This window comes from Panulirus ornatus, chromosome 9 (genome assembly GCF_036320965.1).
Source record: "Panulirus ornatus isolate Po-2019 chromosome 9, ASM3632096v1, whole genome shotgun sequence".
NCBI classification, from domain to species: Eukaryota; Metazoa; Arthropoda; class Malacostraca; order Decapoda; family Palinuridae; genus Panulirus; species Panulirus ornatus.
The window spans coordinates 19,741,138-19,761,868 of NC_092232.1; the positions used below are offsets into that span (position 1 = coordinate 19,741,138).

Below are 20,731 nucleotides of genomic sequence, written 5' to 3' on the forward strand. Positions count from 1 at the left end.
TCCCCCAGCTTCTCTAACGAAGGGTCAAGGTAGATGATGTATGGCCTTAATGCCCACAACCCCACCCCACGTCCACCTTGCTGAACGCTGCTCCCAAGTGAGAAATGTTCGAACGTCATTTTCCGATTTTGCTAACCTGAATTTTGTTGATTTTTATATTTGCTGAGACGGCAAATCATTAACGATATATATATATATATATATATATATATATATATATATATATATATATATATATATATATATATATATATATATGATTCGCCATTTCCCGCGTTAGCGAGGTACCGTTTAGAACAGAGGAATGAACCTTTCAGGGGATATCCTCACTAGATCTCCTTCTCTGTTCCTTCTTTTGGAAAGTTAAAACGAGAGGGGAGGATTTCCAGCTCCCCGCTCCCTTCCTTTATAGGCGCCTTCTACGACACGTAAGGAATACGTGGGAAGTATTCTTTCTCCCCATCCCCACCATCCCCAGGGATAATATATAGTGTGAATTGTGTGCATGTGTATATATGTATGTGTCTGTGTGTATATATATGTGTACATTGAGATGTATGGGTGTGTATATTTGCGTGTGTGGACGTGTATGTATATACATGTGTATGGGGGTGGGTTGGGCCATTTCTTTCGTCTGTTTCCTTGCGCTACCTCGCAAACGCGGGAGACAGCGACAAAGCAAAATAAAATGAAATATATATAATACATGTATTCTGAATTAGATATCGCATCCAACTTTTTTAGGTGTTTTTCATCATTGTTGGAACGGAAATATTGACACCATCAGAGAGACTGGTGTTACGGGCGTGAGTGTATAGTCAAAATGTCGTCTTTCACAGTATGTGGCGCAGTCAAATAAGGAAGAAAATAAGTTCGTATCCTGGTTGTAGCAGCCGGCCCACAGTCAAGCCAGCTGTTCATCCACCCCTTGGGTTTGGTTGATAAAATGATACCCATGGCTCAGGCTAGGGTGTATATATATATATATATATATATATATATATATATATATATATATATATATATATATATATATATATATATAGACCCCGTTGCTCACCATAGTGAGACGAAGGGTATTCGAGTACTTAGTATTTCGAATAGTTGTTTCCTATTATACAGTCCCTTAGCCTAGCGGTTAGCATGCCTGCCTCTTGCACAAGGGGTCCCAGGTTCGATCCTGGCTGTTGGAGCTTTGTATGATATATATATATATATATATATATATATATATATATATATATATATATATATATATATATATATATATAGCATAAGTGGGATGGCCTTGATTAAGGCCTCAGCTGCCCATGCCGTCTCAGCTAACAAAAAAAATTACAAAGATTAAATATGCTCTACTGATCTAAGACACTGACCACAGCGTCACGTCTTACCTAGCGTCGCCTTTTACATTTCAAATTTCATCTACAATTCGTAAAACGTCTTATATATCAAAGACGTTTAGCTTTCTTCATATCTAATATTATCTCTGTATTTTGTAAATCGTGTCCATAACTCACTGGTGTTGTGGCCTGCGTCTGCGCACGAGCTGGGCCCTCCGCCAGTCTTTCAAAACAGGCGATACCTTTTATCCAGAATGTGAACTCATGGCTCCCTTCCCCTGGACACTCATTGCATAACTGTTTCACTAGGAATCATTTCTGCTGGAGTGGAAACTTTGTGTGCCACCGTTTTGTAAGTACGTCACAGAGTACAGAAACAAAATTTTATCCTGTGGGTTTATTTCAAATAGATATATCTCGATATGTATCTGGTCACAAACACATGTCGTTATCCAAGCCAACACACACACACACACACACACACACACACACACACACACACACACACACACACACACACACACACACACACACACACAGTACAAACGCCTCGTCTTACTAACCGGTATGGCCTTACCCGTGATCAAAACATTTTCTTAAAAAATACATTGTAGATCCTCTGTATGTATTGGGTCGTCCTGCGAGTGTGAGGGTGAGGAGGGCGATGTGAGGCGGGTCATTCTCCCCATCACTCATGACCTCACCCCGTCCTACCCCGCCCGGCTAGCAAGACACCCGGCAACACTAACTGGACGATACCGAGTGAGTGACATCTGCCTCACCCAGGCCTTTGACGGGTCATTGAGACTCACTGTGAGTCTCGTGTACTTCAGCAGTTGGCCTTGACGTCAGCATCGACCGCCAGGTCATCATCGTATGCTGGCTAGCCCAGGAAACCTCAGGCTAAATGTGGGACCAAACACCTTCAGACAGCTGGTTATTTAATCACCAGGAGAGACTGGTAGGGAAGCCAAGTGACTGAGCTGCTCTCACGACCCGTCCTCACTGACATGAGCAACAGATTGTGTGTGTGTGTGTGTGTGTGTGTGTGTGTGTGTGTGTGTGTGCGTATAGCTCGTCTGTACCTGCTCCTGGCTCGTCGTGTGTCTGTATTGTGTCACCCTGCGGTGGCCTAGTATGTAGACCATGCGTGCATTTCACCATAGGGTCTGACTGTTTCCTTGTTACTTTGGTAGCGACTCTCTCTCTCTCTCTCTCTCTCTCTCTCTCTCTCTCTCTCTCTCTCTCTCTCTCTCTCTCTCTCTCTCTCGCTTCGTGTGGAATCTTCTCGATCCAGGATTTCGAAGCCTCGATTGTGAAGCGAGGCTTCTGACCAGTCCAAGATAATGTAAAAGGAGGGTATTAAGTCGTGGATGGGACTGTGGTGGTGGGGCAAGCATTGATGGGCGCTGTCGTGGTAGACATGGTGGTGGTGGTGATGGTGGTGAGTATTGTGGTAGTGGTGGTAGATTATGTAACGGTGGTACTGAAGTTGGTGGTTTGTGGTGGTTGTGGTGACAAATTGGCGGCGATGGTGGTAGAAGGTGTGGTACTGTCGTGTGGTTTGTGACGACGGTGGTGGAGAAGGTGGAGGTGGAGAAGGTGGAGGTGGAGAAGGTGGAGATTTTGGTGGATTCATAAACTGCGGTGGTGCTGGTGAGGGTGTGTCGACGCCACTGCGGAGGTGGCTGATGTTATGAGACGTAGTGGTGGTGGTGGTGGCATCTGTCCTGTGGTGACAGCAGCCGTGGTGGCAGTAAGGTCCTGCCCTGGTAGGTAGGTAGGTACCGTTCCTTGCGGCGGGGGGGGGAAGATGTATAAAAAAGATAACAACCTTAACAAATTCTTTAAGATGGACGATAACCCTTGGTAACCCTTGGGCCGGCGCCTCACAACCACATCACTCGTCTCCAGTCCTCCTCACCCTGAGACACGTCCTCCCTTGAGGAGCTCTCCTGAACCGTCTTATTGCTCGCTACAAGAGAAGAAGAAGGAGAAGAGAGCAGGAGGAGAGAGAGAGAGAGAGAGAGAGAGGAGAGAGAGAGAGAGAGAGAGAAAGCGAGGGAGCGTAAGAAAGACCCTCAAACTGCTGATGTAGAATAAGTCTCCTCCTTCATTTACCCGTAAAAACGAGGAGTTCATGGCGGGTTCGGATTAAGACGCCCTGTGGGTACGCTATCTTGAAAGCGCCCTCCCCCCCCCTTCCCCCACCTCCAAGGGTGTCAATAAGGGCGAGTATTTAGGGTGATCGGGGGAGATTACCAGCGCTCGGAGCTCCACTGCTGAACCACTTGTCCTCCTTTCCTCCTCCCCCCTCGATACTATCTCTTGGGAAGCTAGTGTCGTTCAGGAGGGGGAATATTCGTCCTCGTAAAAAAAAAAAGAAAAAGAAAATGAATAACAAGTTTCCTGTTACACCATCATCACAGATCGTGGAGTGGCTGGCCCACCTAACCTAACGGACTGGTGTTAACTGGTCGTAGGATCATCACAGTGGTCGAGTGGCATCGCGTATCCCTTGAGGACGCCCCTCTTCCTCCTCCTCCTCCTCCTCGTGTGGTGTTAACACCGTCCGAAGGTTTCGTGGCCCTTGCAGCTCTCGAGGTATTGCAGAGAAGCGGAGGAATGCCTGAAGTGAGGGGAGGGTTTTTTTTTTTTTCCTTTTTTTTTTATGCAACGACTAAGACAAAGGCGGACAGTCACAAGTTCCTTAAACAGTCACTTTAATTACAAACACATTCACTTTCTCCCTAATACAGCCACTCATATATATATATATATATATATATATATATATATATATATATATATATATATATATATATATATATATACTGAACACCCCCAAAACGTTTTCCTTTTCCCATGTTTATTTGCAGAAATATGCACACTCCAGTTTCATCAGTGCCTGTAATGTCTCGGCAGCACCGAAGCATTTGGCTGATAAATAGAGAGATTACACCAAAGAAAACACACCATTTTTGCTCCAGCTGGTCACAGGAGTAAACAGTGCTATGCCTCAGGGCAGACCAAAACGTAATAAATGGCTTCTATGTATTTCATAATCAGTGTGTGAAGGCCCTAGGCGCCTCAGCTCACGGCCCGGGGAACACTGGGCTAACTATGACATCTCGACACCAGCAAGAGAGAGAGAGAGAGAGAGAGAGAGAGAGAGAGAGAGAGAGAGAGAGAGAGAGTTGACTGATGACGGGATTTTCAACAGACTGTAGTTCCAAGTGGTACAGATGGGAAACGATGACTGCACTCAACGAGATACGTAGTCAAAATCGTGAATTTCCAAAGTGAGTTGATCAGGTGACATTTAATGAGTCATTATCAAATTACGATCTTTTATCTACTAAAGATAAATGCATATAGATTCCTTCGACTAAAGGAAACAGATGAGTGATTTTTTCTTTTATCATATTACGATCTTTGGTAGAAAAATGTGTCTTGATTTACTCGATGAGAGGAAACAGATGTGTGTGTGTGTGGCTTTCTCCATGTAGTGTCTGTGTGATGAGATTTACCTGCAGATGTCACAAGTGTATCATAAGGCAAGATTATTCGTTTCCGTATGTTGGCTCTGTGACCCACAGCCGCAGATCAGGTGAAAGGTCAACCCTCTCGACCTCCCAGTTGCTCCGCCTCATGCTGAACCCCACAAGTTGCTCCACCTCTCCCTTAACCCACCAGTTGCTCACCCCCTCTACCTTAACCCACAGGCTGCCCCACCTCCGCCTTAACCCACCAGTTGCTCCCCCTCCACCTTAACCTACAGGCTGCCCCACCACCTCCTTAATCTACCAGCTGCTACCCCTCCACCTTAACCCATAAGTTGCCCCACCTCCTCCTTAACTTGCTAGTTGCCCCACCTCCTCCTCAAGCTAACAGAATTCGGCAGCCAGGTTTTACTTAAAGGTCCTGACCAACCTGGCCTTCCGAAACAAACCATTTTCTGTTCCCAAGACCATCAACCCTTGTTTCTCCACCAGGGTATACACACACACTAACCTCTTCACGTTCATAACCCTCAACAACAACATAGGAAAACATTGGTGGTGTAAAACTACGTCTAGACGCGAAGGGAAGATTCTTCTTCTTCTTCTTCTTCTTCTTCTTCTTCTTCTTCTTCTTCTTCTTCTTCTTCTTCTTCCTCTTCTTCCTCTTCTTCTTCTTCTTCTTCTTCTTCTTCTTCTTCTTCTTCTTCCTCTTCTTCTTCTTCTTCTTCCTCTTCTTCTTCTTTCTTCCTCTTCTTCTTCTTCTTCTTCTTCTTCTTCTTCTTCTTCTTCTTCTTCGTCTTCTTCTTCCTCTTCCTCTTCTTCTTCTTCTTCTTCTTCTTCTTCTTCCTCTTCTTCTTCCTCTTCTTCTTCTTCTTCTTCTTCTTCTTCTTCTTCTTCTTCTTCATCTTCTTCCTCTTCTTCTTCTCTTCTTCTTCTTCTTCTTCTTCTTCTTCTTCTTCTTCTTCCGTGAGGACCTTCCTCCATTCTGTGTTGTTACTTTTCGTACTCGTTATATATCGTTCATGAAAAGCTACGTATCTCTTAAGTATCTGTTCATCTCGTGTTCCATCGCGCTCGTGGGCATGCGAGACCCGCTCCTCAGCCTTTGGGACACTCGCTTCTTGATATATAACACATTTCTTCACGAGAACCCGGGAGCCACGTCGCTCCTCCCCGGCGGCCCTCGAAGGACCCGCCCAAAACGCAAGGCCTCTTGAAGACCCTGAAGTTCCTGCAGCAGCGACCGGGGAGGAGAGGAGGAGGAAGGAGGAGAGGGAACGGCTCGAAGGCGCCCAGACAGTGTCCTCCTCCTCGGCGCTCCTCTCAAAACGACACTGTGGCCGAAAGCATAATACAGCAGCGCGAGGTTGAAACACAGTGCCACGCCACGTCGCAAACTGATCTCATAATCCCTGTAAAAACCCACCGCAGCTCGACCCTCGTCAATTGGGGTGGTTTTGGCTCTCCGGGTCCGCGCGTCCTTCTCTTCGCCGGGGGTAGTGGGGGAGGGTGAGGGGGGGGGGGGGCGAGAGTTTCCGCTAGGGTAGACTCTGATAAATAAACCATTGGGTCCACGGCAGATCCTCCACGACTCACTCGCCCGGAAAACCTTGATACTAGATATCTTTATTGAGGATTTTTACTTATGCAGATGTAGTAGGGTGGCCTTTGTGGGCAGGAGGGTCTGTTTTGGCCTGGACGGACCATCACAGTTCGTGCTTTCAAACTTTTTTTTTATCTTTTTTTTATTTAATCTTCTCAGTGCTGGGTGGAAAAAGATAAATATTGTCATTCGTCGTTATTCAAACTGTCCTTTTTTTTTTAATATTAATTTCACCTCACATTTTCGTGATGTCAAGTTTAGCCCTCACGAAAATCCAGATTCGTCGATGTGGACTAAATTGATGTACCTTAAATAATCCTAAATTACTGTATCACACGAAGACAATCAACCATACATTGCTAAAAATCTGTGATACACATGAGATGAAATATTACGTCAAATAGCATCATTTTTAGAGTACCTTCTCCCCCATCGCTGGGAGGGGTCGTATATTACTGGAACGTGACAGTATTAAGGGCAAGGGAATATCTTCTCATTGTGGTAGACGTATGTGTACGTCAGGCAGAAAGAAGATATGTGTGGTAGCCTGGCAGATCTTCGTTATGTATTCCTGCTTGATGGACGTTACATCTCATCCCACATCGGGAGTATGGTTAACGAACGTTACATCTCATCCCACAACGGGAGTATGGTTAACGAACGTTACATCTCATCCCACAACGGGAGTATGGTTAACGAACGTTACACCTCATCCCACATCGGGAGTATGGTTAACGAACATGGTCGTTTATGTAGTCGTTAGTTCCCTGCCGTAGATGTAGATGTGCAGATGATAATGATGGTGACTTTGATCGCCGCCATGACCACTTATATATGTCTCCTTATTCATTTATCTATTATTATTATTATTATTATTATTATTATTATTAGTAGTAGTAGTAGTAGTAGTAGTAGTAGTAGTAGTTGTTATTGTTGTTGCTGCTGCAGTAGTAGTTGTATCATATAGTATATATTTTTTTCTTGTCGTCCATCCGAGGTGGGGCGTCCTGGTGTGGGCGGGCGGACCGGCCAGCAGCTGGTGTAAACCTCTCAAAATCCTGGCCAGGTCCTGGGCCTAATACCCGGTGACAGCCGACCGTCGGGGGTCGCTCGGCTGGCGACGGCGGGTCCTCGGGTGCTACTGAAGAGGAGGAGGAGGAGGAGGTTGTACCGGGTGCTACTTAGGAGTAGGTTGTACCGGGTGCTGCTGAGGAGGAGGTTGTACCGGGTGCTGCTGAGGAGGAGGTTGTACCGGGTGCTGCTGAGGAGGAGGTTGTACCGGGTGCTGCTGAGGAGGAGGAGGAGGAGGAGGGGATACCTAATGGTACTGCAAGGAAGGAAGGGATGAGGCACCGGGAGGTTGGTGTGATACTGGGCTACTAGGGAGGAACAGGGTGTCTTCTTGAGAGTCACGAGTCTGGGGTAGGACAGGGTTACTTGGGAGGTACTGGGTGATGGTGGTGGTGGCCGACTGGTAAGGGACTGACTGGAAGGTTACCGGGGCGGCTGGAGTGGGAGCAAATCAGTCTATCGGGGAGGCTTTGGTCTCCTAGTGAAGGACTGGTCGACTGGGTAGGATACTACGCAGTAGGAAGGTACTGAGGTAATGTAAATGTGCCAGTTTACCGGATTGAAATAATGTACAGGTCTTGCTCAAGTGTAGAAGTGAGGGGAGCGGTGGTAGGTGGTGGTGGGGGTAAGTGTGGAGGTCAGGGCGTGGTGGTGGTGGTGGTAGGGGTAAGTGTGGATGTCAGGGTGTGGTGGTGGTGGTGGTAGGGGTAAGGGCCAGGTTGTGGTGGTGGTGGTGGTGGGGTTACGGCAAGAAGAGGAAGAGAAGCAGACGGGCGGGAGGTGTTGACGCCTCTCCACCAAATCCTGGCGTGGAAGACTGATGACAGGAGGGTCAAGCCCCTCGGCAGATGGGGTAGATAGGTACCTTCTCCTCATGCCTGTAACATCCACCTTCACCACCATCACCACCACCATCACCACCACACTGGTCTTATCCTCCAACGTTGGTCCGAAACACCTCCGTGATGTTGCCAACAACACTACCCATGACTCGGTGTGATGTACACAATACAAGGACATCCTCCGGAATTTATGTAGAACACCACAAGGAACGAGTTTCTGTGATAGATTCACGTGCACTCGCCATCTTGGAGACATAGGTTCAGATCACTCTACATGACGCTTTCCCAGACGCCAACACCTTCCACCCAACGTATCACCCACCACTTAAGATGTCGTCGTCGTCACCCCAGAGTTCCTCCTCATCGACGTCAAGCAGTGACGTCAGATGTCTTCACGATTTGTTGAGCTTAGATGGTCAGATGTCGTCGGGTCATGTCGGGAAAATCCTCGCAACTTGCACCATCACCGATGTGGTTCAGCAAAGACCGTCGAATCTCGACGAACGCCGTCGGAGCTCGAGCGACACCGATGGACTTCGATGTACTTTGCCGGAGACAGTTAGGCCCCGTCAGGTCTCATTGAAGTATATCGTTGCTTTCCAAACACCGTCGGACCTCGACTAACTCTATCGGGGTCTCATCATCTCATCAGGTCTCGTCAGACTGAACTTGAGCTCTTAAGACGCTGTCTGCCATCGTCATACTCCAAAAGGTCTTCGTAAAACATCTTCGCGATGTCGCCAAACACCACTGCTGCCTCGTCAAATGCCTTATGCCCCTCGCAAAACATTAACGGGGCCACTTGAAGCACCATTACCGAGACCTAGACATACATCGCCAGGACCCGACAAAATACCACGGGAATCTAGTCGAACATCATCAGGGTCTCATTACATAAACCCAGAACATCATTACATCGTCAGGAGGTCGTCACACACCAATAGGGGCACCGTCACAACCACCAGAACATCGTCACACACCATTGGTGTATCTCGCTTTGAATCGCCTGTCTGCTTTTCTACTTCTACCACGCTAATCTCTGTGTTTCTGGCCTTTATTTCCCACCACAAACAGCCTCGAAAGGACCCAGTGATCTGTTGCTGTTTGAATTCCTTTGTATACCTTTGTATTCACCAGGGACCCTCTTACGCGCCACCAGGATCTCGTCAAATAGAGCCCAAATCTTCTTCGAATACCACCTGAGTCTCATCAAACACCACCAGGGCTTCGTCAGATACCGCGAAACACCTTTGGTTCTGGTCGAATACCAGTACTCATCGAAGACCGCCAGGTCTCGCCAGACAACGCTGGAACTCCTCAGACGTCTTCTCATACCGTTAGGATAAGACGAACACCATCGAACCTCATCTAACACCGTTGGAACCCCCTCAGAGATGATCGGGTCTTGTCAGCAGGAACAGCAGAGCTTACAGACCTTACCCCCAAATTGAAGATATCATAAAGTGTGCTGACGTAAAAACAACGTGAAACTTCATATTTCAAATACAGGATTTTTATGGAGAATTTATGTACAGTGAGTGAGCGACGCGTCCGATAGTAACACACGCTGCTGCTGGTGCTTCTCCCTCACTCTCTCTTTCTCTCCGCTGTAATAAGCAGATGCCCCCGGTGGTGACCACAATGGCTACGCCTCGCTGTGGAACCACGACAAAAGGATAACTTGGATAAATAGCACTGAAATGCCCCGCGCCCAGTGTGTGTGTGTGTGTGTGTGTGTGTGTGTGTGTGTGTGTGTGTGTGTGTGTGTGTGTGTGTGGAGCCTGGGGAAGACAGCACACACAGGAGTAGCCAGTCAGCCTCCAGCTCGACCTTGGTGCCTTGTTCCGCATCGGGCTTTACCAATCCACTTTTCATCATGTTTTCGTCTTGTGTCACTTTGGAACACAGTCCGACACACACACACACACACACACACACACACACACACACACACACACACACACACACACACACCTCAGCCGTTAATCAGTTCTAGAGACACTCTATGAGAAATAATGGTTATTCATCGTCATGTATCGACTATCCCAACTCCTCCATTCACGGCGATTTGAAAAAAAGTTCTCACGCTAGAAATAGCAAAAGTCAGTCCCTCTGTTAATCCCACACAACCCTCTCATGTCTCACGTGGCACAATCCCTTCCTTACCGCCCCCCGTCTGGGCTGAAGTCCTAAATCCTCCCCTGTAACGACAGATGACAGTCGGAGGGCGGGCGGGTGGCGTCGGAGGTCCGCCGACCTACACACACACACACACACACACACACACACACACACACACACCACTAAAGTCCTCGCCAAAGGCATGACCCTTGAGTGCGAAGGCACGCCCCTTAAAGCGTGTCCGTACGACCCTTGTTTCTGATGGCTGCGCCTTTGGCCTTACCCTACAGAATCAGGCCAAGGGCAGTGGCCGTCGTGCTTAATGATCGCACCGTCGGCCTCTCAAGGATCGTCGTACTGACTTGTCCATTGGTGCTATGACTATTTTTCCAGATTCGCGCTGTGCACTCAATTTCTCTCTCTCTCTCTCTCTCTCTCTCTCTCTCTCTCTCTCTCTCTCTCTCTCTCTCTCTCTCTCTCTCTCTCTCTCTCTCTCTCTCTCTCTCTCTCACACAGTCGCCGTGAGACTGCACTACTGTAACAGTCGGTGGCATCCGTCGACACACACCCAGCTGCGACTGTTGTGATAAGGCGACGTCTCGACCAGAGCACAAAGTACGTTCCTTCATTACTCCCGAAGACGCTACCTGGAGTCACCATCGCGACGTTCTGCTCAGCCTCTACACTCACTCACCTCTTGACGATCTTCCTTGTACACCCTGCGCTGGCGACTCTCTTTTTAGCCTCCACCCCATGAACAGTTCCTCCACCACGCTGGGGACTCTCTTGAGCCTCCATCCCACGAACAGTTCCTCCACCACACTGGGGACTCTTGAGCCTCCACCCCACGAACAGTTCCTCCACCACGCTGGGGACTCTCTTTTTAGCCTCCACCCCACGAACAGTTCCTCCACCACGCTGGCGACTCTCTGAGCCTCCACCCCACGAACAGTCCTCCACCAGGATGAGACTTACGAGCTACCTCCACATCGCCCGAGGCTCCATCATGACTCCTCATCACATAAAGAAAATGAGCGTTGGGGCAGTTACTACCACGAGAGGAGAAAACCGTAGGCGGCGGGCATGGAACATCTCATGCGGCGCCCTTCGGTTTGGCCATTCCAGGCCCGGCGTTAGCACCGGGCTAATGGAAGGCCAGAGCTTGATGGGAGGGAAGCCACACTGACTCGCTCATAAACCCCCGTGAAAGTTGCCCAGCGAAGACCCCCGCCAGCTGGATTGCTGGCGAAGACCACCTGGGGACGTGGTTGGTCCGTCTGCCGAGAATGTGCTTTGGAAGCAAGTTGGCCGTGGCTTAACGAACAGAATTCGGTGGGGGTTTATCATTCAACGAATGCAGTGTGAGCTGTGAAAGCTCTTTCACTTTCTTCCTTTCTTCGGAGAGAGAGAGAGAGAGTGCGCAGATCAGATGCGCAGTATGATGAATTCAGTGACCTAGTTCCTACCTCGTATATGATCAAATTAACGATCATTAGCCCCAAAGCCTGGTTATTACTGTCATCTGAACTGTGAGAATGAATCGGAGAGAGAGAGAGAGAGAGAGAGAGAGAGAGAGAGAGAGAGAGAGAGAGAGAGAGAGAGAGAGAGAGAGAGAGAGAGAGTGCGCAGATCAGATGCGCAGTATGATGAATTCAATGACCTAGTTCCTACCTCGTATATTATCAAGTCAACGACCATTAACCTCAAAGGCCTGGTTATTACTGTCATCTGAACTGTGAGCGTGTGGGCATCTCGGTGTGGACACTGCAATGACCCAGTTGTGGTACCTGGTCGTTTATTTAAACGAAGAGGGAACTGACCATTAGGTTTGTACTCCTACCCAGCTGATCAAGGAGAAATTCACACGCTCACACACACACACACACACACACACACACACACACAACAGACAGTAACCAGCCACATCTCTCCACAGAACGAGCTACTAGCACCTCAGCCTCTTCAGCAGACATAAAGCCCTTTACCATCCTCAGCTGTACAGTGTTAAGGGGAACAAAGCACACACACACACACGCACACACACACACACACACACACACACACACACACACCATCCTCTAATAACTCACCCTGACTCCCAGATCGATACAAAACAGAGCAGCCTGAGCCTGAGATGTCTTGCCAAAACAAACACGGATAACAAGAAGCCACAATTGAAGGGTAAATGTTGGTAATAACAGCTCTGGAGTGGACACACTGGCGCTACCGGCAAGCGTTAAAAGTGAGGCGGAGGGAGTTCGTTGCGCGTTATTTCCCGCCGCCTTTTTTTTTTATTATTATTCCCTCTAACTCTCTCCTTCATAAAGATTTAAATTACGTCGATCTTCCTCATTACCTGGGGGTGGATTATGGTCATATCCTTCATAAATTGGTGGGGGAAAATGAACTCAGATCACGAGGAAAAGATGAGGAAATTGAGGAAATTGAAAGCGGGGGCAACTGGCGACGGGAGCTGGTGGCTTGGTGGCTGGCTGGCTGCCTGGCTCTCCCCACCCCCTACCCCCTTACCCTATACCCTCCTCCCAGGCTCGCGAGGTCCTGTGAATGCCCGTACAGGGGTGAGGGAGGGGAGGCGGGGAAGGGGAGGAGGGGTCCCAGGCAGCCACTGTTTGCTCTGAACACACAATAACAATCAATAAGTGAGGGATGACGGGGTTGTTATCATTGTGCGGGCCCGGAAAACGGGCGTATGTTGCTCGAATTATACACTCGGGGCGTCAATCTTGTCTTGTTAGGGACCGAGTGTGGTCGGTGGCGCCTGGGGTTAGGGGAGAGATGGGGGGGGGGGGTAGCTGGCGAAGAGGAGGAGGAGGAGGAGGAGGGGGGGAAGTAGGGAGATGGGAAATAGGACGTAGGAGAGGAGGAAGAGGAGGAGGAGAGAGTGATAATTTGAAGGAATAAAGAATACAGAAAGCACAGGACTTTTACAGTGAGAAGTGTACGATGGGAAGGTAAAGAGGACGAATAAATGATAAGAAACAGAAATATTGTAAGAGGAAGGGGAAGGGAAGGAACATGGACAAAAGGGAAAATCACAATAGAGTTGGTGGTAGCAGGAGGGAGAAAGAGGGGAGAACGAGGGCAACAAGAAGAAAATGGGAGGAGAAACTGGTGTCAAAAGTAATGAAAATGGTTAATCTGGTATGAAAGAGAAATGATCAAGAAGGAAAGTGTATGCCAAGAACACGAAAAGAATAGATAGAAGAAATACGGCACGAGAGAGAGAGAGAGAGAGAGAGAGAGAGAGAGAGAGAGAGAGAGAGAGAGAGAGAGAGAGAGAGAGAGAGAGAGCGCAGAAGGATGAGAGACAGAACTGAGACAGATATTAGAATACAGAACAGAAAACGAAATACTAGGAAAAAGATATTATGTGACCAAAGAGGAAATGACGTACAGTGAGGAAATTTAATGAGGGACGACTAAAGAAATAACGAGGCAAACGCGGAAGGAAGAACAGAAAACGATGGAACCAACAGAACATGGAGAGAGAGAGGAGAAAAAAAGAGAAAATAGGACACAGGAAAACGCAAAATGAGAGAGATGGACAATGCAGTGTGGAGGAGGGCGGAGCGCGCGAGAGGAGATAACAAAGAAGAGAACACGCGAGATTGAGGGGAGAGGAAGAGAAAAAGAAGAAGACTAGGCAAAATGAGAGAATATAACAAAGGGGAGGATATAATGCGATGATCACGGAGCGAGTTGGGTCAGACCAGCGACGGAAAAATGCCACGCAAATATATACGCCCTGGAACTGAAAATGGGAAATATGACAGCTAGGAACCTTGTGTGTGTGTGTGTGTGTGTGAGTGTGTGTGTTTTGGGGCGTGGAATTTTAGGAAACAAATACTTCGTTATATATTTTCATGTCATACCCGGGGACTTATCTGGCATGTGTACTAACAATCTGTATACAACACGCGTGAAAGAATGGCGCCAAATATACATCACCACCGTGCTAGATCAACGGAGTTTTGGGTAGATTTTTCGTGTGGCTCGAGTGAGGTCCATTGTGACAATCCAGGCTCCATCTGGCTATCTGTAGGTGTATCGACATGACACGAGCACTTCTATGTACATATCCTTCGCCAGCGAGGAATCGAACCGCTGCTGCTAATGTGGAAACTGTGAATGTGTGTGTGTGTGTGTGTGTGTTAACGACTAGGCTATGGAACCCATTAATAGAAACGCGGGTGCTTGTACGTACAAGACGAAGAATATTCTATAATAATTTGGGGTCGAATAATCATTTCTCTTGTTAGAGGCGCCATAACCTAGCGGCTGACAAGGGCGGTACGAGTCCTCCTATATTTAATATGGTAAAGGAATGTCTGTACGAAGGTCTACTGGCCGACATAAGAGAGAGTGTCATACGAAAGAGGAATGTTTACATGTAGTTGCTCCGAACTTTGGCACTCGTGCTTATTCGATCTCCTCCGTTTCTGGTGAAAAAAAAAACAAAAAAAAACAGAGCTTTTCCTTTTTCTTGGAAGCCTGCGCTGGTACATCCCATCCCATTCCTAACTAGGGGTGACCGTTCCAACCCCTCGAACTATCGTCCTGTTGCTTCAACATCTATCCATTTCCACAGCCTTTGAATTCTTCCGTCAACTCCTATATTCTTATAAACATCTTGAATCTCACAGTCTTCTCTCTGATGAGCAGTATGGTATCCGTCGGGCGAGAGCCACTGGTGATATTCTTTCCTGTCTTACTAACGTATGGTCACCATTTCTGAAAGATTTTGGGGTGTCGTTTGCAGTTGCCTTTGACGTATCTGAAGCTGTTGACAAGGTGTGGCATCGGTGTCTCATCTCCAACTCTCTTCTTTTGGTTTCCCTCCCTCACTTTGCTCCCTCATCTCTAGCTTCCTCTCCGGTCAATCTATCTACGTGGTTGTTGATGGATCAGCCTCTCCCCCTTTCTTCATCAACAGCGGTGTCCCTCAAGGTTCTGTCCTTTCCCCTATATTTTTCTCCTTATCAGCGATTTCCTTTCTTCCACGAATTACCAAATGAGCTCATACACTGACGATTCATCGCTACATTCCTCCACATCCTTCAATTCTGCTTCCTCCCTCATGCGATCTGCATCTCGTCTTGACACAACGTTCTCAATAAACTCAGACTTGGACGGGATATCTCATTGAGGTAGGCAAAATCTGGTTAAGTTTAATGCCTTCAAGACCCTGTTTCTATCCATTTATCTATCGACTACTTCTCACAACTTTCCTCTCTGCTTTGATGGTTCTGTAATTCCACCTCTTGACTCAATGAACATGCTTGGTATTACTGTAACATCCACTTTTTCTTGGAAACCCCACTTTACGAAAATAGCGAAGTCTACCTCTCAGAAACTGGGAGTCTTGTTTAGATGTTGAAATTTCTTTTCTTCTGAACAGTTGCTCCGTTTATACAGAGGATTGATCCGTCCTTGTATGGAGTACTGCTCTCACATCTGGGGTGGTTCTAGCTCTGCCTCCTTACTTGGACGTAAATGTCCGACTCATCAATTCTCCCACGTTAACTTTTAAACTTGACCGCCTTTCCCTTACGTCGCAATGTGGGTTCACTTTCCCTCTTCTGTAGGTATTAAGTTACCTAGTTTTTTTCTGCTCCCGAGAGCTGGCTGCTTGTGTCTCCCCACTACTTGGTAGACCACGCGATACTCGGCAGGGTATTGCGTCACATGATTACTGTGTGGGCGTTGGCAACTCACGGTTGAGCCGTTTTGATAACTGTTTCTTTCCTTACACCTCGAAGCTTTGGAACTCTCTACCTTTTCATGTCTTTCCCGAAATTACCTGGAACAGTTTGAGATGAAGGTTTTTCATTTCCTAAATTCGTAAATGCTTTCCTTTGTCTCTTCTTTTTTCCCCTCTCACAATTCTTTCCCCATTTCAAATAAGGCCCGTCCAGTCTGCGACTGGAGCCTCCGACGTAAAAACAAAAACAAAAAAGAATCTATCATAGATGATTTTAGATTAATGTTAAGACAGAGATGATTCGCCGGAATTAATCACTGTTTAGCTTAGTTTGTCGGAAGATTCACAGTGTGTCTATGAAGCCTCTAATCACAGGTTGACAATAGCAGATGTTTCAGATATCTATATATAATTACCTGTGTCACTTATTTCTTTCCTCGATTTGAGCTATTTCGCTCAACGCGGAAATTCCTTCGTATTCGTATTTTTGTCCTTTAACCGGCCACCGGGCCTCTCCCACATAGCTGTACCGTAATCTCTCAGCCGTCAAACCTGTACCCATATACATATATATATATATATATATATAGATCACGGGATCTCCAGAACTCAGCTACAGCAGTCCTCACCCAAACATCCAGACCATTACAATGTTGCCACCAACACTCGCTGTCCCAAGTGCGTAGACCACGTTCTGGGCAAGCCTCCTCGTCCAGTTCACTGTGTGGTCGTTGGAAGCTCAGACGTAGGCGGTTGTGATATCTGTTTCCCTCCTTACACCGCTAAACTTTGGGGACTCTCTTTCTAACATTTACGAGCAGCCCTTTCTTTTTTCCTTTTATATAAGTAAGGTTTTTCCTACCTCCTACTAAACTCTTATTAGATCATTTTCCTCTTCTTTCCTTAATTCTAAAGGTTTTTTAGACATTTCCTTTCTCCTCTATTTAGGGTCTGACCACCAAGACCCCCACCTTAACTTGCCAGGTATCAAAGTGTCTCCCTCCCGGCCATCAGACGTCATCCATCTACCTATAACTCACTCCATCGCCTCACCCTCCCTCCCTCTCCCTATCCGGGTCACATACTCTAGTGACCTTCCAAGACAGACCCTACCACATAGCTAGATCATGATGTGGTGGCCCCCTGTCACACAGCAGGGTCATAATCTGGTGACCTCTCAAGAACCCCTGCCACAAACCTCGTAATCTAGCGTTGGTCTCCTAAGACTCCCCCTGCCTGCCTGCCCGTCGGTACACAACCTGCCCCCGTAGCCTATCGGGTGCCGCGACCCCTGTCGAAGAGCCGTATCTCTCGCTATCTGCCGGGCACCAGGCAGGGAGGACCCTACCACCGCCGCCCTGCCGCTTAAAAGTTCGTAAACGTCGGATGTATATTTACTGCGGCGGTGGCGAGCCGACTCAGCTCCACCCAGACCCTCGCCCGGCACACGGTAATTAACTGCCGATGTTGCCGGCGCTGCCGTCCCCGGTCCCGAGACTGTAAACTGCCGGCCGGCAGGGATAGGTGGCTGGGCTAGGGTAGGAGGCCAACAGGTTGCGGGATAGGAGGGGGTTATACATCTAGAAGAAAAGAGATAAGGGAAGGATAGGTGGTAAGGAGAGGGTTAGTGGATTGAGTGTTCTGTGATGGATAGTAGGATTGTAGGTGCACGAGAAGAGAGATAAGAGGGGATAGATAAAGGAGGATAGCCGGTAGGGAGAGGATAGAGGATCACCTATTGTTACGCCATATGAACAAGGAAATGAAGAATAGATAAGGAATCTGTGGTGGTTAGATAGGCTGCAGATGAGTTGCAAGGATAGGGTCATAAAGAGAGATGGATAGGATGTAAATCGTTCGTCGGGAGTGGATAGAAAAAAAGGGAAGAATATGGCCAGGCGAGACAGAAACCATGAGAGAAGGGATAGTAACTGAGACGCTGTATGAGAAAATGGTGTTGTTCCATAGCGCGAATGGTAAGTTGGCTTGTAAGGATAGGTGGGGTAGAAAGACCTGGGTGGGGCAGGGACGTGAAAAGGGATGAAAAGATAGTTCAAGAGAGAAATGATGTCAACAATGGAACAGCGATGGAAAATGCTGAGAAACAAGGCACTAAGTAGGGATAGAGACTAGGAGAAATGGGATAGAAAGACCATGAGTCCCCGTAGGTTAGGAAGAGGTTGGGTTGGGATAGATTGCACGAAGGACAGAGCCAAAGGATATTAGGTTATGATGGATAAAGCCATGGGTGGAAGACCTACCATAACTTTGTTTTAGAATGGGGAATAGTGGGAGCTCCGGATAGAAGGATAGAGATCACAGTGATAGATAAAAGCAGGTTGAGGTAGGTCGGGTCAGAAGGAGGGGCGAGTTAGGATAGGGATGGGGCTTAAGTCATACCTGGCAGTTGATCGTTAGAAGGATAGACAGGACAGATTTGACTGGTGAATAGAGGTAAGGGACAGGAGGAAGAGATCATAAGTCAGAAGTCAGGCTAGAGATTAAGGAGAGTGGGATAGAGAGAACTGGCTACACAAGGAGGCAGGACAGAGAACAGGATAGAACTAGAGGACGGGTTCAGACAAGATGCACAGGACAGATGATATAAAGCCAAGGGTAAGTGGTGGGTTGGGAGTTGGTCAGGATAGACACTGAGGGTAGACGTTAGGGCAGGTGGACTGTATAGATAGGAAGGAGAGAGAAGATATATGGACTCGCAAGATGAGAGATTATGTGAGTGTTCTGAGTGAGGAGAGAGACGGTGAGAGAGAGAGAGAGAGAGAGAGAGAGAGAGAGAGAGAGAGAGAGAGAGAGAGAGAGAGAGAGAGAGAGAGAGAGAGAGAGAGGTCCAGTCTCTCTCTCTCACTGGAACGTGGTTATGAGACGAGAGAGATCAGGGCGAGTGAGCTGAAGGGTTGTAGAGAGTGAGTGTGGCGAGGGAGGATAGCCAGAGCTGGGATGGTCGAGGTAAAAAGGACGAGAGAGAGAGAGAGAGAGAGAGAGAGAGAGAGAGAGAGAGAGAGAGAGAGAGAGAGAGAGAGAGAGAGAGGATGGGTATTGTTACCCACGGATCGTACGTACCGTGGGTCAGTACAGTGCTTGGTGTGTGTGTGTGTGTATATATATGTGTGTGTGTGTGTGTGTGTGTGTGTGTGGTGGGGTACAGCAGCGGACACTGTCAGCACGGCGGGGAACTGGGCCGGGGCGGAGGTATAACTCATCACCCTAATCTGATGCATGATGAAGAACACCACAACACATGTTTCCCACACCAGCATCTCCCTTGATATATATACCATTGCTCAACTGACTGTCACTCATCTTTTAAGTTAGGGTAGATATCGTAGGGTAATCCCGTCCAATACTTATGAGAAACAGAAACATTTGAACGAAGGCAACACAGTACAACTTAACTAGATTCACATTGCTTTAGTTCAGACTGAGTGAGTCGGATTCTAGATACATTTGGCCTCGAAATCCTGCCTGTACGAGCGACAGTAAAGGAGGCACTGGACGATGGATACCATCACATGGTGTGGAGCTGAGGCCAACGTTCCACACCTTCACACAGACACCATGGTTTATGCCCCAACTGACGCACGTAAGACTCACCATAGGTAGACACGCAGCGTCAAGTGTGTCTGTACTCAAACAGAGGTATAGAGGCCTACACTTATCACTCTAATACCCGAGGTATTTTCCATATATATATATATATATACCAAAAATGACGAGTGGCCCTAAAAGATATACCCACTTCCTCCAGTTGCGACTTCTTTTTTTTATTAATGTTATTTCCATCAACAATATCCTTTCACTACAGATATCCCACGACTGGAGGAATGGATACATCATTACAGGACCCTCTTCTTGTACACGTAGTACACACGGTAAAAAAAAGATACGTATATCCTCCCGGATGAGTCCCATGAATTTCGAATTGATCAATATGACTCGTTTTGTCCCGGTAAGGTTGGTAAGCGGTACATGAAATCAACGTACATATTCAACTATACCATTTATTATGACATATGACAGGAAATGTCTCTTCCAGTTGATATATTACAAAATCATGAAAGCAGGGAATACCACTATGAAGCCAGACCATATGTGCATTTCTCAACATCTTTCGTCCATGATGTCATATATTGCTTCACGGGGGAAAAAAAAAAGGTGTCAAGATACTTTTTTTGCCGTGTGTACATAGGTATACAAAGAAATATATATATACATATTCAAGGTAACAGAAGAGAAAAGAGTCACTCACTCATGTTGGTGTCCATGGGTTCATCTTTCGGTTTCCGTTTCCTGGGTCTGCCCTTGTGGTGTGTGCCCACCCCGTTGTAGAATGGAATCTTGCCGCCGTGCTCCGGAGGCGGGTACCCTTGGAGCACCTCCGGGGGCAGGTGTGGGTGTACCCCGGGGTGCGGGTGAGGGTGGGGTCCCGGGGGCAGCGGGGCGCCCGGTAATGCCCCCGGGGGCATGCCCATCGGGGTGACGTAGCCTCCCTCGAAGAGAGCCGACAT

General features: G+C 47.6%; 1 protein-coding gene across 1 annotated transcript in view; it reads right to left on the reverse strand.

The window, feature by feature from the left end:
* Positions 1-20,731, reverse strand: part of LOC139750249 (LIM/homeobox protein Lhx9-like) — a 251,118-nt gene that overhangs the window by 54,963 nt on the left and 175,424 nt on the right. The window contains exon 5 of the mRNA XM_071664767.1: positions 20,473-20,731. Within this exon, the coding sequence (XP_071520868.1) occupies positions 20,473-20,731 (259 nt within the window). The remainder of the gene's footprint in view (positions 1-20,472) is intronic.